The 19,070-nt window shown below is 37.4% G+C and overlaps 1 protein-coding gene across 5 annotated transcripts in view; it reads left to right on the top strand.

Annotated features, from left to right (window-relative positions):
- Positions 1–19,070, top strand: part of GRIP2 (glutamate receptor interacting protein 2) — a 273,157-nt gene that overhangs the window by 159,912 nt on the left and 94,175 nt on the right. For 4 of the 5 annotated variants that reach the window (XM_087708944.1, XM_087708945.1, XM_087708947.1 and 1 more), the window contains exons 3-7: positions 3,128–3,263; positions 4,481–4,626; positions 10,551–10,637; positions 10,922–10,997; positions 12,195–12,340. In XM_087708944.1, the coding sequence (XP_087565070.1) occupies positions 3,128–3,263; positions 4,481–4,626; positions 10,551–10,637; positions 10,922–10,997; positions 12,195–12,340 (591 nt within the window). The remainder of the gene's footprint in view (positions 1–3,127; positions 3,264–4,480; positions 4,627–10,550; positions 10,638–10,921; positions 10,998–12,194; positions 12,341–19,070) is intronic. The other variant, XM_087708946.1, reaches the window with a different exon arrangement.

The raw sequence follows: 19,070 nt of genomic DNA on the forward strand, positions 1-19,070 counted from the left end.
TGACCCGAGCACTCTGCTGAGCTCTGTTTTCAGTTGGGACGGTCTCCTGCAAAACTCTGTCAGTGAAAACGGAGCTCGGGAAGGCTGTGTGCGGTTCTTGCGAGCTCCATTTTCATTGGTAGAGGCACCACAGGCCATACTTGCTCAACTGTCCTAAGCCAACACAGTACAGGTTATCTCGGGATAGGTTATCTTGGGATGTTGTCCTTTTGGTCGGTAGCTTTTAACCTGATTCAAGTTAATTTTAATGTCTATATCACTATGGTTTTACTGTACTGTAAGCCATCTCGAGCGAAAGTAGTGGACAGTGAGATAGGTGGCATATAAATTAATTAAACAAACAAACAAACAAGCCCTTCTCTTTTCAAATTCATGGATGGCAAATAGTACATCTCCCATGTTGTTATATTACACAAGGCAGATCAAAACTTTATTGCCAAGATCTCATTAATAATAGTGAGGAACTTCACTCCTGTCTTTCTATAGATCTAGGGTGGAGGGCTTGTGGCTTCATCTCTAAAATGGCTCCTTCCAAACTTTGCTTAAATATATTATTGGATACCTAAAATATAATTCTTTCCAAATATGTGGTACAATGGGGAAATCAGAAACACAATTGTAACAGAAATGTTGTTCATGACCACCATGGAAAATAAAACATACAGGTCCAACCTATATAGGTACAATAAGAACTACTAAGCCATCTATGCATTTTCCACTATTGGAGAGGTGATCACATGTCAATACTTTTCTTGCCAAACAAGAATTCTAAATCCTTCTCTGTATATTAAAAGACAACATATAGACTTTACTTACAGCTGTAGAAAGTCTAGATGCCAAGGTCATTTCAAAGTTGCCTTTCAAACCAATCAGGGCTGGAATCAGAATAAACATTTCTCTGATTTTAATGAATACTTTCCAGTGCTGAAAGGGAGAGGAGAAAATATTAATCCATTGTGATATTAGTTGTAACATCAAATTCATATAAGCTTTGAATTACTGTACTACACAGAATTTCCAGCAGTTTTGAATTGTATGTGGTTTTTCAGTGTGGATAGGTCCCCCATCAATATAACTTTGAAAGTGGCAGCTAAATACCTAAGCAACAATTAATAAAGAAAATTGAAATAAATCAGTATTCTTGTCACAGTCCTTAAAAAATATATCACAAAACTAAAGGCAAACTATTTTTTGTTGGACCAAACATATATCATGGAAACTAATTAGACAGTTCCAATTATATCATTCAACCTTTCTTTGCACTCCCAAATTATTTGAAACCATTTCAAAATCATGAAAATAATAAGCAAGTTCTTTAATTTTATGATCTACTTGGTGGCCAATCCTGCACAGCAAAGTTATTTTAGATTGAAGAACACAAAGTTCAAGAGTGTGTTGCTTACAATTATAAATGACTTGAAAGTGAAGAGAAAAAACATACTAGAAAGTGCAGTTTGTGGTGATAAGAGATTTGTATAAGTCTTTTTCCATTCCTTATATGTAATGCATTAATGGTCTGTTTCCTTTTCTGTTTTATGTCTCTAAACTAGAGACACCCTTCAAGTGACAGAATTATTACAGTATTTCAAAAAACAAACACAATAAACATATTATTGACTACATTGCCTATGCATTTTAAATTACAAATAAACCTGAAATTACAGGGCTGCCACTTCACTTTGCTGTTTCCAGGGTGGCCTCAGTGGTGGGATTCAGCCAGTTCGCACCACTTTGGGAGAACCGGTTGTTAAACTTTCTGAGCAGTTTGGTGAACTGGTTGTTGGAAGAAATTATTAAGGCAGAGAACCTTGAGTTTGACACCCCCGGTGTTGAATATGTTAATAGAATATGATGCTCGGGCAGCAATTGATGTAATGCTGCTTCAACTTTTAATCACCAGGGTATGATAATAAATAAGTAAAGGTAAAAGTCTTGAACCCAGACTGTCAATTTTCCAGCTGACAAGCTCAGCGTCTTTAACCATTGCGCCATCTCTCTCCAATAATAAACAGTCCTCACTTTTTATTCAAGGCAACTTCATCTTTCAAAGATGCATTAATCCCTTCTATGGCCAATGAACAGGTCCTATTGTTAAAGCAATGTGGGACTTGTAGAAGGCTTTGCTTACGGCAACATGGGCCTTCTGGAAAACTAACTCTGAAGTGGTTTTGGAAAATTTGATGAAAATTTTGACCTTTTTCAGCAGGGCCTGGCTTTTGATCTGACTCCCATATACATTCTATAGTGCTTTGTAATGAGTCTTGCAATTTGCCCCAATGCAATTGGTAATCTCACTATTTATTATCATTTCACCTTTTCATTTGTTGCTTTAATCCTAATTATTTTCGCCAATGACCTAGAGTTGTGATTGCAACTGAGGCAGACTAGAAGTTTGATTAAATAAATAAAAAGAATTAGGGAAGTAGACTTACTATTTCCAAATAGCGTGTTTGTGTCCTCAGGTTTAGACTGCAGAAGGTAAACAGGATACCTAACCATATGGCTGAGCTACAGTCATACCTAAGGTGAGCTAAGAATGGATGGATGAATTGGATAAGCTAAACAATCTAGAAAAAGAATTCCTTTCATAGCTGAAAAAGACCCAATGGAGCAGCACTACAGAATAATTTTTTAAAAAAATCTTCTGTCCTGAATTATAATCAGCCTTCTTGTCATATCATCACCTTCGGCTCCTTAGAATATTAGAACTCCATGCTTAAATAATTGGAACAGGAATACTTGGAAACAGCTATGTTTCTAATGCAGATTTTCCCATGTGACAAAGAAGTTCTGTTCTCTTCCTATTTTTTATTTTGCTTATTCTTCTTACTTGCTGCTTTTTACAGATACCCAATATTATATAGTATATATTTATATGTTTTCTTTTTAATAGAGATATTGTTATACTAAACTGGACTGTCTTTAATCTGTGTAGTCCTTTTAATACTTTTGCAATTGAAGTCTTCAAATGTACATTTCTGTAAGTTTTCTTGAATGCCTCCTCTTCCAGATATCAAAAAACAAGATCCAAATGTTGTGATATAATAATAATCTAAATGCTCCAGTATAAATGTTTCATAATAATAAAAATCTTGTGCCCTGAATTGTTCTCTCTTTATATCATCAGAAGAATTTAGAGGAGTCACGATTGTGGAGCTAATCAAAAAGGAAGGAAGCACCCTCGGATTAACTATTGCTGGTGGCACAGATAAAGATGGGAAACCGAGGGTCTCTAATCTAAGGCCAGGAGGACTGGCAGCAAGGTAAGATAATTACAGATGCAGAGTTTCTCAGTTGCAAGGTTGGAGAATGATATGTAAAGCAAGAGTAAACTAGCAAGTCAGATAGTCAATACAATACACATCAAATGGCAAACAAATGGTAATTTTTGTAGAGATTGTCAGTCATCCAAGTCATATCCAAGTCCCAAAGGTGCTTTTTCAGGAGGCAACCAGACTTCCCTGTTCCTTCCCTGATGATGCTTTGCTTCTCATCCAAGCCACGACAGGGCAGTGGAGAATGGAAGGATCCATATTCCTTGCAGACAGCTGGCAATAATAGGATGCAAATTACTAGGTGTCTGTGAGGAATACAAATCTCTCTGGGAAGACATATTTCACTTAATTTCTTGCTAAGTATGTAGTGTTAGGGACACAGTGGCTCAATGGCTAAGACCCTGAGCTTGTCAATCAGAAGGCCAGCAGTTCAGCAGTTTGAATCCCTAGTGCTGCATAATGGGTGAGCTCCTGTTATTTGCCCCAGCTTCTGCCAACCTAATAGTTCAAAAGCACATAAAAATGCAAGTAGAAAAATAGGAACCACCTTTGGTGGGAAGGTAACAGTGCTCCATGTGCCTTCGGCATTTAGTCATGCCAGCCACATGACCATGGAGACATCTGTGGACAGCACTGGCTATTTGGCTTAGAAACGGAGATGAGCACCATCCATAGAGCTGGAAATGGCTAGCACGCATGTGCAGGGGAACCTTTACCTTTATGTAGTGTTTAAGTTGCATTTTGAGCTTCTTGTTAGCTTGGAATGACTTATTCCTTCTACCCTCCCAGCTAAAACAGGTTTTGCAGATAGGATTTAAAACTGAACATCATAAAACCTTTTATTTTCTCTGTTGCCATATATGTTTGTTTGTTTTTAAAAAGATGGACAACTCAGGTATTAAGTAAGATTTGTTTTTTGCTCTGCATGTTGTTTACTGTACAGATCTTTCTATTTAGCTAGTCAGTAAAGATATAGCCAGAGTTGATCCAAGACATTTTGGTGACTGGAAAGGACAATAATCTACCCAGGGCCTTCTTGTATGGTTTATACCATTGAATGTACCCTTCAATAAAGAAAACAACCAGGGAATTTAAAGCAAAAATAATAAAACTCTCTGCCTGCCTTTGTTATCTGAGACAATTTTCGCAAGACTATAATGTCTAGCCCTGGAAAAAACTAAGATATTTTGCTTTGTATGTTACAGGAGTGATCAGCTAAATGTTGGTGATTACATCAAGTCAGTGAATGGGATTAACTTGACAAAATTGCGACATGATGAAATTATAAGCCTACTGAAGAATGTGGGAGAAAGGGTAATATTAGAAGTAGAATATGAGCTACCACTAGCTGGTTAGTATATCCTTACTAGGAAATATATTTTATTCAATTTTCACATTCCATTTGCAATCATTTATATACAGGGTATTTACTATAAGAAAAGAAAAAAAAAAAAGAAAAAGGGAATAAAACGAACAAGTAAAAAGGAAACACAACTCATCATTCACAACCCCACCTAACCCTTGCGTCCTCCATACACCCCATCTACCCCCTCCAACTTTCCTTTCTCCCTCTAACACTCCCCTCCTACTTCCCTTTCCCCTCAAGCCTTCCTTCTCCCCTTACTCCCCAGACACCCTCCTTACATTCCCCTTACTCCTTACATTCCCCTTACTCCTTCCTTACTCCTCCCTCTTCCTTCCCTCTACCTCCCTCCTTGGTGTATGCCTTTGTTCGAGTGTTGTTTGATCTGATAAAAGTAAAGTAAACCAAGGAAAATAATAATAATAATAATAATAATAATAATAATAATAATAATAAAAAAAGGAACCACCGTATATAAATACATTCTTGTTCTTATTAAAACTATATTAACACCCCCCCACCCCACCCCCCACAATCCCCATCCCTAATCCTCCCGACTTCCCAGGGTCCACACCTGGCACTACCTTCTATCTAAGATATCTTGTATACATATGGATTAAAAAATAAAAGTAATATATCAAAAAAAAAAAAAGAAAAAAAAAAAAGAAAAGAAAAGCAGAGAAAGAAAAAAAAAGGAAAAAAAGAAAAGAGAAAAGAGAAAAAAGAAAAAAAGAAACCACTCTTTGTGTTGATCTCAGCCCCCCATCTTTATCTATGCTTAAATAGTATAAATCATTCTATCTATATTTTATTCTCATCCCTTACTTCTTTGCTATTTACCCCGACCTTCTGTAGACTCTCCCGTTCCCTTCCTAAACCTCATGATCCCTTCCAGTAAGATTTAAGCAGCGTAGTTTATGCCATATATTCAAATATAACTTTACAGACAAATAATCAAACTTTCCCATCTAATAAAATTTAAACAACGTAAATGATCTTTCTTTACCCCTTTTTCAAACAGTAATTCAAAATAATCTAACCCGATTTCCCCTTCTTAGTAAAGTTAAGCAGCGTAGATCAGATATTACTTTACACAGGAATCAATTTCTGTAATTCCAACCGACTTCCCCTTCTAATAGAATTTAAATAACTTAGTTCATTCCACATGTATTTTACCCTCATCCCCCACTTGTCTGATATTTACCACTATCAAATTTATACTACCATTTGTTTAAAATATAACTCAGAGCGATTTGTAGCATGAATCCTTCCACATATTCCAATAATACTTTCAGCAAAATTCAGTTAACCTTCTATTTTAAGGTAGTCGCTTCTAACAAAATTTAAACAACATAAATCATTCCACATTCTTTTTACAGTTATCTTAAGATAATCCCAAGCGGCTTCCTGTTCTAATAAGCTTTAAACAACGTAAATTTTGCCCTCATCCCTTGCTTGTCTAATATTTATCACAAATAACGTAGTACTACCATTTGTTTAAAATATAACTCAGAGCGATTTGTAGCATGAATCATTCCACATATTCCAATAATACTTTCAGCAAGATTCAGTTAACCTTCTATTTTAAGGTAGTCGCTTCTAACAAAGTTTAAACAACATAAATCATTCCACATTCTTTTTACAGTTATCTTAAGATAATCCCAAGCGGCTTCCTGTTCTAATAAGCTTTAAACAACGTAAATTTTGCCCTCATCCCTTGCTTGTCTGATATTTACCACAAATAACGTAGTTCATTCCACATGCATTTTACCCTCATCTCTTGCTTGTCTAATATTTACCACTATCAAATTTATACTAGCGTTTATTTGAAAAATAACTCAGAACTATTACAACCAACTTTCCCTTCAAATAAAAGTTAAATAGCATGGATCATATTCAAATAATGCTTTCAGCAAGAGTCAGTTAACCTTCTATTTTAAAATAGTCCCATCTAACAAAGTTTAAACAACATAAATCATTCCGCATTCTTTTAACCACTATCAGATTTATGCTAACGTTACTTTAGAATCTAGCTCAAAGTAGTTTCACCCAGCTTTCCCTTCTGATAAAAATTAGTCCACTTTTTCTACCGGAGAGAGGTCTCAAACCCCCATTCAGTCCTCAACTTTAGGAAGTCTTTTGAAGTATCTAAATTCTCGATCTGCGTTCTTCTGCTTCTCCGAGGGAGGAGGGGCTACCCCCTCCATCTTGCAGCCGCATAGCCAGCCGTTTGCTTTCTCCTTCCGCTTGTCTCTCCTCTCTTCCAAGCGCGTCAGGAAGTCCCGCCTTCAGAATCCTACAATAGAAATCTTGAGCTTCCGAAACAGAGTTAAGACGAAATCTTTGATTCTCAAATGTAACCGTGATGCCGGCAGGGGCCTCCCATCTGTATCGAATCTGTTGACTCCTAAGCTCTTTAGTTAAAAAGGCGTAGTCCCTTCTTGCTCTCAACATTTGGAAAGGTATATCTTTGAAGACAATCACGTCCTGGTCATCAACTCGGAGACTGTTATTATGGAACTTTTGCACAATCGCGTTTCTAGATTCTTTTGTAGAGAAATGTATAATTATGTCCCTCGGGAGCTGTCGCTGTTCCGCTATCAAAGAGTTCTGGCGATAGATTTTCCGAATCTGCCAATCAAAGTTAAGTCCCGGGCTTCCCAGCGCATGGCTGAAGGCTTCAGCAAATGTCTGTTTCAAATTCTCTTGCTCCTTTTCACGGAATCCTCTGACTCTTATTGAAAATGCCCTCCTATCAAAATTTAGCGTCATAAGCTGTTCTTCGTTATTTCTAATTTTTTCTTGTAAAATTTGAATATTGGTAGTCAAATCAAAATTAGCCTTCTCCAGACTTTCCAATCTGTTCTCTATTTCAGCAGAGTAATCTGACAGGGCAGACACGGCTGCAAACGTATTCGCCTTCATTTGATTAACTTTAGATTTTAGATCCTCATAAAGTTGCAATACAAATTCCTTAAGTTCTTGCTTAAGGGCATTAAATATTTTAAAGAGATATTCCTGTGTTAAAACTTCTCCAGTAGAGGGCGTAGGAGACAAAGGCTGAGTTTCCAAAAAAGATTGTTTAAATTCTTTAGACACATTTGTAGCAAGACGTTTCTTTGATCTGGGTGCCATAATAGATAAACAAGTAAGCAGTGCTTCGCTCCCCTCTATTTCCAAAGAAAAAGAGTTTATTTTGTTAAGGAGCGGTCTGCAGGAAGATAAGCCCGGCTAAGTACATCCAGTAATCATCCACGGAGAGAAATCGCCATTTTAAAGTCTATTTAAACAAAGAAGTCTTTAAGACAAATGGTGCTGGTATTTAAGATAGTAATAAAAGCATAAATCTCACAGGGGTGGTACCCTCCCGTATCAACTCTAGCTTGAAAAAAACTTTGTTTTGTCCTGGGGGGGGCTAGCCTGTCTGGGGCTGCCAAAAAAAAAAAAGGCAGCTGAGAAGAACTGGCCGGAGATAAAGGCTCCGCTTCGGCTGGATCTAATCTCTTCCACAGCCAAAAAAAGAAAAAGGCTGTGGCTTACGAATAGACCCTAACCTACGGAGCTATCCTCCCTGCCCCTTTCTTAGCCAAAAAGGGGTGCTATCTATGATCTTATTTAGATATACAGACCAGATCTCTGAGGAGCTCGGTGGAGCCCTCCTCGGCAACAGGCCACGCCCCACTGGTTAGTATATCCTTAATAAAGCTTTACAGTTCAGTGTTTTAAGATTAGGGAACTTCCTTATCATTTCCACCCCTTTCCTTTTGTGAAGAAACATACAAACATATGAAAGTGACTTTACCATGAGACCAGTAATCCTACTTCAGTTGGTAGTAATTTCTCTAGCTGTTCAGGATGTTCCAGCCTTGGTATCTGATATTCTTTTACTTGAAGTGACATTTTGCCAATAATTTCTTACATAGGGTGATTACAGTGGATTCTGCTTTTATCTGTCTGTTAATTATTGGATGTTGTTGGGTATATAAAATAGATACTAGAAGCATCAATAAGCAGACCACACATTAGATTTTGTTTCATGATTATAGCAATAACACTAGGACTTATATACCACTTCACCATGCTTTACAGCCCTCTCTAAGTGGTTTACAGATTCAGCATATTGCCCCAACAGTCTGGTCCTTATCATTAAAAAAATTATTTGTAAGTTTATATATTGTTCCTCATTTGTTTACTCACAAAATAAACTCGTCTCTACAGCAGAATGCCTCCTGTTTGTTCATAAAACCCCAGTTATTCTCTTTTGACCCACAAACTTGAATCTATTTATGGATTCAACTTGGACATCAAACAAAACTATAATGCGACAAATAACACACTATGACATGACCTTTAGTGGATTACAATCGACTTCATAAGATCTCTGGAAGATTGTTCTGAGTTGCAAGGGATAGAAGTTGGCAATGTGTAAGCTTAGAGAAGAAACATTATTGTAATATTAGAAATGATTATGGTTTTAAATAATATGCTAGAAGTAGAGTTGCTGCTTAATCTTGCTCAATATACAATGGCCTTTTTTACTCAACTAAATATTTTTATTGCTGGTTTAAAATATTAAAGAGTACATTTAATTTCAGCTAGTGGGCTGTAAATGTTATTAACATTACATAGCGTTGGAAGCAGGCTTTGCTTCTGTCCAGTTACACAACAACTGTTTGCGACAATGGGAAGATTTTTGACCCAGAAGGAGGATTCTGAGGTAGAAAATGCAAACTCTACTCCACCATCTAGTTTGAAGAGCTGATTTCTGGATCTAACTCAAATAATAATAATACTAGACTGATCTGTGAATGAAAGAAATTTTTGTTGACTATCAGTGTGGTAATTAATTTATTGGATTTTAATTTTGAAGTAAAATAATAAACTTTCCTTGATTTTAGAGGCACAGGGATCTTCTAGCTCTAGCATCTTAGGAGATATATTTCTCTTCTGGACAGTCTTTCTTTATTTGCAACTCCAAGAATTCCCTGATAGCAAGGCAAATGAATGGCTGATCAGGATTACTGAACGTTCTACTCTTCATGTATCTGAAGGGCATCAGGTTGCAAGCTCAAATGTATGAAAAGCTGGGGAGATAGCATTTCTAAAATGGTGGCTTGCGGCTGCCATTTAAATATAATGATTTCTCCCTCTTTCTCATTTCACCAATCTATTTAATTGGTGAATTTTTAAAAACACTATTTATTCTTCCACCAATTTATTTGATTCCTATTGTGCATATATTTCACACACTATTATGAGAAGGAGGCAAGCATTTTGTCTGGAAAGTCATAACACAGAATGCGTTATAGGTTGCCATTTACTCATAACAGATGCAGTCTTTGTTTTTGCATTGCTTTCATAAGTGTTTAAAATTAAATGAAGTACTGAATTAAATATGGACTAAGACACATTTCCTTCAGCGCTGTTTTACACTTAATCATTTTCTCCACTTAATGATCCCAATCAACAACTGTCCTCTTAGCCATGAGGGTTTGAATGTATTCATTCAAAGTTGCCAGCTGGCTTATTATTAAGGTATTTGAGAATCCAATAAACATCTGTGGCAAAAACTGTTAGCTCTAGGAATCCTACTGAGCTTTGAAGCTTGTAGAAGAAAAGGCTCTGGTTTGTTAATATATTAAAACAAGCTCAGAATATATGCATGTTATATGTGTATTATTAAGATTGATCAGAGGCAATTTGCAAGACAGATTCGAGTAATTTTAATGCTGTTATTCAATTATGACAAACATTATAGGCAGTGGTCCAGTTTGTGAAACTTAGAAGGCTTATGTGGATGACTTTTTTGTGTTTGAGATCATCTGCAGAACATATAAATATGCAGATTTTATAGAAGGAGAGTTCAGCAAATGGAAAGCATTAGCTCATCCTTTTATTTCCCTTGTCTGCAGCCCCTGATAATAGTGCTGGCATCATTCCAAAAACCATTGAAGTTACCCTCTATAAAGAAGGCAATAGTTTTGGATTTGTACTACGAGGTCAGTGCACTTGTAATTAGCAACATGCTGGGCCATTTGCAAACAGGGGAAGAGGAGGAAGTGGGGTGACCAATGCCATTCTAAGGTGGTTTTCCGAAGGGCATCTTTGGGGAGATGGAAAAATAATCTTCATAAATTGACAGATGGGATATTACCAGGTTTCTCCATATGTTCCAGAAAATGACCCCTAGCCGCTTGCTGATTTAAAAACGTGTTCTCTTTTTACAGAGTTGTTGGATATGTGTCTGTATCAGTCATGAATTATTTTTGCAAATTGCTTACAGGAGGAGCCCACGAAGACTGGCATAAATCCAGGCCATTACTACTGACTTATGTTAGACCAGGTGGTCCAGCAGACAGGTAATGTTCACATCATTCCACATTTAGCTGTGAACCTTAAACAAATGCTTATTTTTCATACCACCTATACAAACGAACAGTCCCAATAGCTTTGCATCTCTGCATTTGGTCTATTGTCCACTGCTTCTTCCACACAGATTCCCTTTAAGTTCTACTGCACTAGTTCTGGATAGCCAGAAAAGGTGAACTATGGAAAATACATTTGAAAAATTTAATCAGTGGTAGATCATTTAAAACCAATTGCAGGTTCAGCGGCGCAGTAGTGATGGACTGCAAGGGGCGGGAATGTGTTATAAAAACGTCACTATGAAAATAATGTGCCGTCAAGTTGTTTTCGACTCATAGACACCACATAGATAGATAGATTTTCTCCATGCAGCATAGATATACTAGAATATTAATGAAAAAAGTAACACCGGAAAATAGATGTGGAAGTAATAACATTTGAAAGATAAACAGCTAAAAGAAAGAGTAAAAAAAATACATACCGGTAAGCCCTAATTTTTTTCCCATCATCCTTTTTGTGTCAAGCAAATAACAGATCAGAGAAACCTGAACAAGTGCACAAGGTTTATCAGACTGTCATTCTTTAAAATGAGAAATAATTTTGTGCAACCTTTATTAATAAAAATAAATAACAAATCACCAAATTGCAAAGCTACTAGTGATCAGATGTGGCTTAGACAAGTGTATCTCAACTTCTCAGCAGAGCTGACTGGGGAATTCTGGGCATTGAAGTACACCCAACTTAAAGTTGCTATGGTTGAGAAACACTGGCTTAGACAGGTAGCTGGACTTGCAGGCCTACCCTACCTCTCAAAATTTGCTCCAGGTTTGTTCCCTGGTTGCATAGGTGAGTTTACTGCAGGTTTATTCGAGCAAAGCAGGAACAGGTTTTGTCAGTTTTCCTGCTTTATAGGTCAGTCTTATACAATCAAATTAGAATTATCTCAAAATTCACTGTGAGTTTCCCCCCGACAAAGCAGGAACACTCTCCAGATTTGTTCTGTACTTTATCAAAAGTTGCACCCCACACTTGGAAAGCTCCTGGACCCACGACATGCACATCTTGGAGCAGATATAGAAACTTTGAAAGTGTTGTTAGTAAATAAAGTTCCCAAATAAGCATTCATCTCAAGAATATTCTGATTCTGTCAGATATGTGTTACTAATGAGTGCCTTTATCATTTTATGCAGGGAAGGGTCTTTGAAAATTGGGGACCGGCTGTTGAGTGTGGATGGGATTCCTCTTCACGGTGTGAATCATGCTGATGCGCTAAACATTCTGCGTCAGTGCAACCAGGAGGCCCTGTTCCAGATTGAGTATGACGTCTCCATAATGGGTAAAGGCTGTTGGGTTTGATTCCATTCTGAGGAATTTGTTATTTAATGACGTATACACTCTTAAATTGCCCTTGCTTTTAAAGCTGATTACACTTGTTGACCTATGAACTGTAGATGCTGTTTGGAAGGTAAATAGCCTCAATTAAAGACACATCGAAGAAGAAAAATATGACACTTTAGTAATATAAAGTCCACGTCCAATCCACAAGGTAGAGTCCAGGCACAAGTCAAGGGCAATTCTCAGGACAAGAAACAGCCCCCAGAGAAGAAGCAGTTCCAAAAGCACAGTGAAGCAAAGGCCAAATGCAGGCCACAAGAGAAGGGCTAGATCCAAAACCGAATGTGAAGAGCAATCTTTCAAGCAAGGCAAGGCAAACAGCAACAGGCCCGAGTCAAAGCCAGCCAAAGGGAAGTATAAGCCAAAGCAAACAATTGTTCCTGGCAAAGACTAACTCCCCATGGCTTCTCCTTAAGTTACTACCCTCCAGGTGTTCCTTGTGAGGAGGAGTGGGGCAAGCTCCTCCCAAGTAGCCTTGCAGTCCTTCTCTGGGCTTGCCTTTGCGCCACTCTCGATGTCATTCATATCGGGGACACCTGTGGTGGCCTGAACAGTCTGATAGTGAAAGCAAAGCTCGGGAGGGCTGCAGGCAGCCCTCCCGAGCTCTGCAGGCAGCCCTCCCGAGCTCTGTTCTCACTGGCAGAGGCACCATGGGCTGGTCTTTTGCTGTTTCCAGGGCAGCCCCACGGGCCAGATCTAAGCATCCCACAGGCCGGATCTGGGCCCCAGGCCTTGTGTTTGGCAATCCTGATGTAAGGTTACTGTTGAGTCCAAAATGACTGTAGAAGATCAGTGAACTGTTTCAGAAAGCAGTGTCTTGCAAAAAAGATGAAACAACCCATCTGAGTGTCTATTTTTAAAGTCCATTTTTCTCTTTGCAGACAAATCACTTGAGCCGCATTGCCGTGCTTAAGGTTGAGTCAAAGGAGGAAAAGACTAATGATGCCCAATTATGGTGCCCACTTAAGACTAAATTAATAAATCAAATGGGCCTAAAAACATTTCTAGAGATCAGGGATAATAGAGCTTTTCTTATAAATGGAATGTGCTTAAAGCATGCAAATGTTTTTCTCTTAGCTCTAAAGTTGGGAAAACTCTAATTTTTGCCATAGAAGCTTTCAATTTGTGAACATTTCTCTAACCGCCAACTGTGTTAAGGTGGGCGAAAGAGGGGGAAAAAACCTTTACAGAGATGTTATATTAACCTATTATCTAATCAAAAAGGAAAACCAAATTGTACAGTTGGTGTGCAGCAGCTTTAAAATCATTTCCACTGGGTAGGCAGTAAGACATGGAATCGGTACTTTTGTTTTTCCTCCAAGGAAAATTTCTTTCCTGAGCTTGCATTTACTTTAGAAAGAAGAGAGTCTGTTTATTGATGCCAGGAAGAAGATCCTGCCAGTCAGATGAAGAAGGTTTTCCTTATGAAGTGCAATGAGGGGGGAAAAAAGACTAAATTGCATTTTTGTGCTCACTTGCATTCCTTCAAAGGAGTCATAAACCCTTCCAGTTGATAGTTTGCATTTCAAACAAATGCAACTTTTCCCTTACATTTTTGTACTAAAAAAGATTGCAGCATTGGGAAAGCTTTCTGCCGAAATTTTACCCTGGGCTGTTGTTGTTCTGCGCATCATATCAACTTAATTGTCCTTAATTTTCAGTTTCTTCAATAGGATGTCATCTTGAACAGCCACGGGGGGTGGGGGGTGAACATAGCTCACGTTAAAGCAGGTGAGCGTTCCCTTCAGAAATGGGTACAAATTGCCAAAGTACAAGTGAAATAATCTAGTCTGACTTTTAAGAACCTGGATTTCCACTTTCAAAACGTATGTTGTCTCGGTTTGGAATCTAGAACTAGGTGCTCGTGTACGATAGTGCCAATATATTCCACCTTGCTTTCTACTTTATATCATTGTTTTCATTCAGCTGAAACTAATTTTCAACAGTTCTGGAGATGAGGAAATAAAGAATGTTACAGAATAGAAAGCAGAAACCAATGATCAAGCATAGAAATAGGTTTGGAAAGATACCAGCCTAATTCGTATTTGCGATATAGAGTTATTTGATAATGATCTGAACTTGCTTACTAAAGGAAAGCACATCAGATAATTTTTTTACTTTGTTTTCTGCCTTGTAGACACAGATGGTTCTTCAGTTTGCTGGTTGTTTTTTGTGTTTCAGCCAACATGGATTACTTTACTGTGATACTTTAAAAAAAAAATCTTCTGGATGGAGTCATGGTTCTTCTTATGTTTCTAAGTTTTGAGTTGGCGCACAATAATAGGAGTTTTTTCTGGGACACAGCTATGTGCTATGAAATGTTGAACATGAAGGAAATCCTGTTAGAAATCCTGATGTATAAGCTTAATGGAGAATAGTGTGTGTGTGTGTGTGTGTGTGTGTGTGTGTGTGTGTGTGTGTCTGTGTCTGTGTCTGTGTCTGTGTCTGTGTCTGTGTCTGTGTCTGTCTGTGTGTGTGTGTGTGTAATTTGAAGAACCAGTGCTGTGAAGCTTGACAAGTTAGTTGGCTATGCTTTGTGAAGCAGAATTACAGTAGGTTTATGATCTTCAGATCTAAAATTAGATTTTTACCTCATCCTTCTTCCAGTTTTATTTTCATCTGACTTTTTGCAATATCTTTATGGGTGAATACTTTCAACTTCTCTAGGTGCACCCTTCACCGGATACAAATTAAGTACTTAGTGTAAAGCCAGCCTCAAATGTATATCTTAAAAGAATAATAATAATAATAAAAATTCTAGCTCAAGTATGAAGGTTAGAGCTGAACCAGATATCTTTGATTTATGACAGATATGTGTTTGAACTAAGTGATTTTCCTGTATATGGGCAGGGGAATGTATATATCAGGATTTTGAAGGCTTGGAATCTGATAGTTTCTAAAAAAAAATCTGCAAAGAATTTGCTAGTGGTAAGATAATAAATTTCATTTATCTACCTTTCAGACACTTTATCTTGGAAAGTATTTCTTTCTAACTTTATTTCATTTCACATTTAAAATAAAAAAAAGTTCTCAAGGTATTTTAATTTACTGTTCTCGGATAATTTCTGCTCTACATTTGTATCTATTCTAAATTATAGGATGCGCCTCAGCTGACTATTCCTTTCATGGTTTTATATAATTTTGTTTGAATACCTTATTGATATTTGTGTTAAGGTATTTTATGCAAATAGCATAAAATATGTTTATTTTATTTATTAAATAGATTTACATAGCCACTCAATTTACACACGGTAACAAGAAGATTTCTATCATCTTGTGTGGATGCATAAATTTTTTAATGATATAAGCTATTGTAGAACACTTTTCTCATACCGTATGTGACTGACATTTGAATTTCAAGGAATCTCTATGCAATGTATAGTCCCAGAATAGCACTGGGATTAAAAAAATAATAATTGCATGCCACTTAAGCAAAGTGGTTGGTGAGAAAGCTGTCATAATAAAAGATGCACAGGGCCAATTGTGAGTTATGCTTGTGGGAAAGCCCTACATGTATTAATCAGCACAAATGATCTGGAGAACTACGTACTGTCTCCAGCTGCAAATTCAAGATTGTTGATCTGGAATCGAGACTTACTGATTCACTAAACTATTACTACTTTGTCATTATTTCTCTGTACCTCGAGGAACAGTAAAATGTTTCACAGATAAAAGCATCCCAAATACATGCCTCAAGATGATGTTGCAAAATTCAATATGGATCGATAACCAGGACCAGAGGTTTAATCTTCCGAGCTTTCAAACTTGTGCTGGAGCCCATCCTCAGGGAACTTCTCTTTAGCAGTTATACTTATAAAATTGGAGGAAGAGGTAAAGAAATAAAATGAAGGATTAGGTACAGAGATATATGCACATACATACCAGGGGTGGGTTCCTGCCAGTTCTAACCTCTTCTATAGAAGAGGTTCCACAAATCTACAGTGCTGTTTAGAACCAGTTCCAGCTCCCTCCCCCCGCCCATCTGCACATCATCAAGATAAAGAGCGAGAGGAGGAATTCTGGGAGTTGAAGTCCACAAGTCTTAAAGCTGTCAAGTTTGAACACCCCTGGGTTTTTTTTTTCTAAAGGGTTAGGGGTGCAAGGGTCTTGTAACTTGACAGCTTTAAGACTTGCGTGCTTCAAATGCCAGAATTTCTGAGCCAACATTTTGGTTGTTAAGCAAAAGCGTTGTTAAGTGAGTTTCACCACATTTTACAAGTTGGCCACGCCCACCCATTCATGTGGCTTGCAAGCCACTCCCATCCGGTCACATGGCTGGCAAGCTACTCCCACCCAGTCACATGGCCGGCAAGCCAGTCCCACAAAGCAGGCCACACCTACAGAAGAGGTTCTAAAAATTTTTTGAAACCCATCACTGATACGTACATATGTTCACATACATGTATCTGGGATAGGGCTATCCAAAGCTATCCAACTAAGTTGGCTTCTCCCTTTTTGGCTTAACACCTAATTTATCTGCATTTTGGAATGAAGCAGAAGTTAAAATCCCTTAGCTTGCTTATGTGTGGTAACCATGCACCATAAATGTCCATTTTAGAACTGACAATGGATAAAAAGACTGTTCAACACTTGACTTTTTGCCATTGTTAAACTACTGTTTACATTTGACTCAAAAATGTTTATCAGCTGGCAATGGGCTAAGAAAGTTTGGCAACCTGTCGAAAAGGTTTAATCAATGGATAGGGTATCATATTTCACTGGGGTTCTGATGCATGGTGGTGGTTCAAATGTAGCAGGAATGTGAGATGCATAAAAGACAACGATGGTTTCCACTTCAGAACCAAACAATATATGTTTTCATCAGGAAACAGCCCTTCCAAGGAACCATCAATTATTTCATGGTTTGCTAGAAAAAATCTGCAGTTTTTAACCTGTTTAATACTGATGGTGCCTAGTCATGAGGTTCTGGCTGGATTGCTTTAGGCTTCTTTTTATTCCTTCTTCTTTTTAGCCTTTCCTTCTACTGATTCATTGGGAAAGAATTTGAGCTGCACTGCTGGGAGCCCGGAATGTTCCTGGGAAATGAGAAAGCAAAATAGATGGCAGAGACTGTAAATCCCACCAATAAGCAGTTGTGGGTTGAGGGCATGGAAGGAGAGTTTAAAGTAAAAGATAAATTTACCTCTGCAAGAGAAAGGATTTTTTCTGGCTGCTGCTTGCTTGTATTAGGACAGAAAGCAACACTGTTTTCCACCAGTCTCGAGGCATCTTGTGACCTATGGAGTGTAGTAGTATAGAAATAAATAAAATGAAATTAACAAATAGTAAATATTGTCCTGCCCTTGAGCATATAAGGGTATTTGCTATGTGACTAGATATGTATTAACATGATAGATTAGTGATGGATGAGGAAGATCCATCTCTCTTGATAATTGGAAGGGTATCATTTTTTTCTCTAAAAAGCAGACTAAAAACTAATACAAAAATTAAAAACGGGGTCTTCTTTGGGTTGAAGATTACTCACCAAAGAGAGTGAGAGAATCTTTGAGCTATGAACTGCAAACGTATGCATACTTATCTGGGATTATGAAGCCGAACTGAAGCATCTGAGTTCTGAATGAACAGACATGTGGCTACATACCACTAGAAGAGAATTGTCATGTGCCCATAATTATTATTGTGGAAATTAATTTGCTTTGGAAGCATGTAAATTTGTTTGAATTGATTGGGGAATGTAATGTAATTGAAGCAAAGCTTATTTTAAAGTATGGCTTGCTGCACATAAAAATAGAAGGAATGAATGAGATAACTGACTTAAGATGAAGTGCAAATTAATAATATTTAGAGTTGATTTTATCTGTTATCAGTAGATTTTAGATTTTACTAAAAATTATCTTTAATTATCTTTAAAATTGTATATATGTACTGTATATACATTTGCATTTTGATTTATATTTTACATAAAGCATAGATCATCCATATAAAGCAAATGTAATATTTTATTAGAATTTTTTGCTGTGTGCTAGCCAATGTTTGTTTTCTTGAAAATCACTGAAAGTGGGATCAAAGCAATGACAAATTATAAGAGTGATAATGAATCACTGGGAAGATGCCTCTCCTAATGTTGACAAGCACATATTTTTCATTTCCAACCATCAATTCTGCCTTCCTTTGCTTCATTATTTATTTTTCTTAAAAAAAAAACACCCAAACATTCTAATGTTTTTACTGACACCAATTGTTTCCAAATATTTGGTGGTCCAGTTGTGTGGTAATTAATCAAATGACTTTTTATAATCAATCCAGACCATATATAAATTGGTTCTGAATTGGTTTACAAACATTCTTCTTCTATATGCTTATAAAAGCTAAAGCTCTACTCTCTCTCATACAGATTTTCCCTTTTGTATAGTTGCAAAAACAGTTAAATTATATCATCTTTAAACAGGGCTGTGAAGCAGAGTGTGTATATTTCATCCCTTCAGAAGATTTTAGACAGTGCATTGGGACCAGGGGTGGGTTCTGGCAGGCCCTGCTGCTGGTTTGCTCATGGGTGCACATGCGCAGTGTAATAAAAATTATTCTGCGCATGCACAGAAGTAAAAAACAAGATGGTGGTGCCTATGGTGCCACCCAGAGGACCAGTTTGGGGGTGTGGCAGGCCTGGTTTGCTGCCAGTTCAGCAACAGCAACAATGCAAAATTGATGTA

This window comes from Thamnophis sirtalis, unplaced genomic scaffold, assembly GCF_051295495.1.
Source record: "Thamnophis sirtalis isolate CommonGarterSnake01/CBP01778 unplaced genomic scaffold, rThaSir2_p1.2 scaffold_3, whole genome shotgun sequence".
NCBI lineage: Eukaryota > Metazoa > Chordata > Lepidosauria > Squamata > Natricidae > Thamnophis > Thamnophis sirtalis.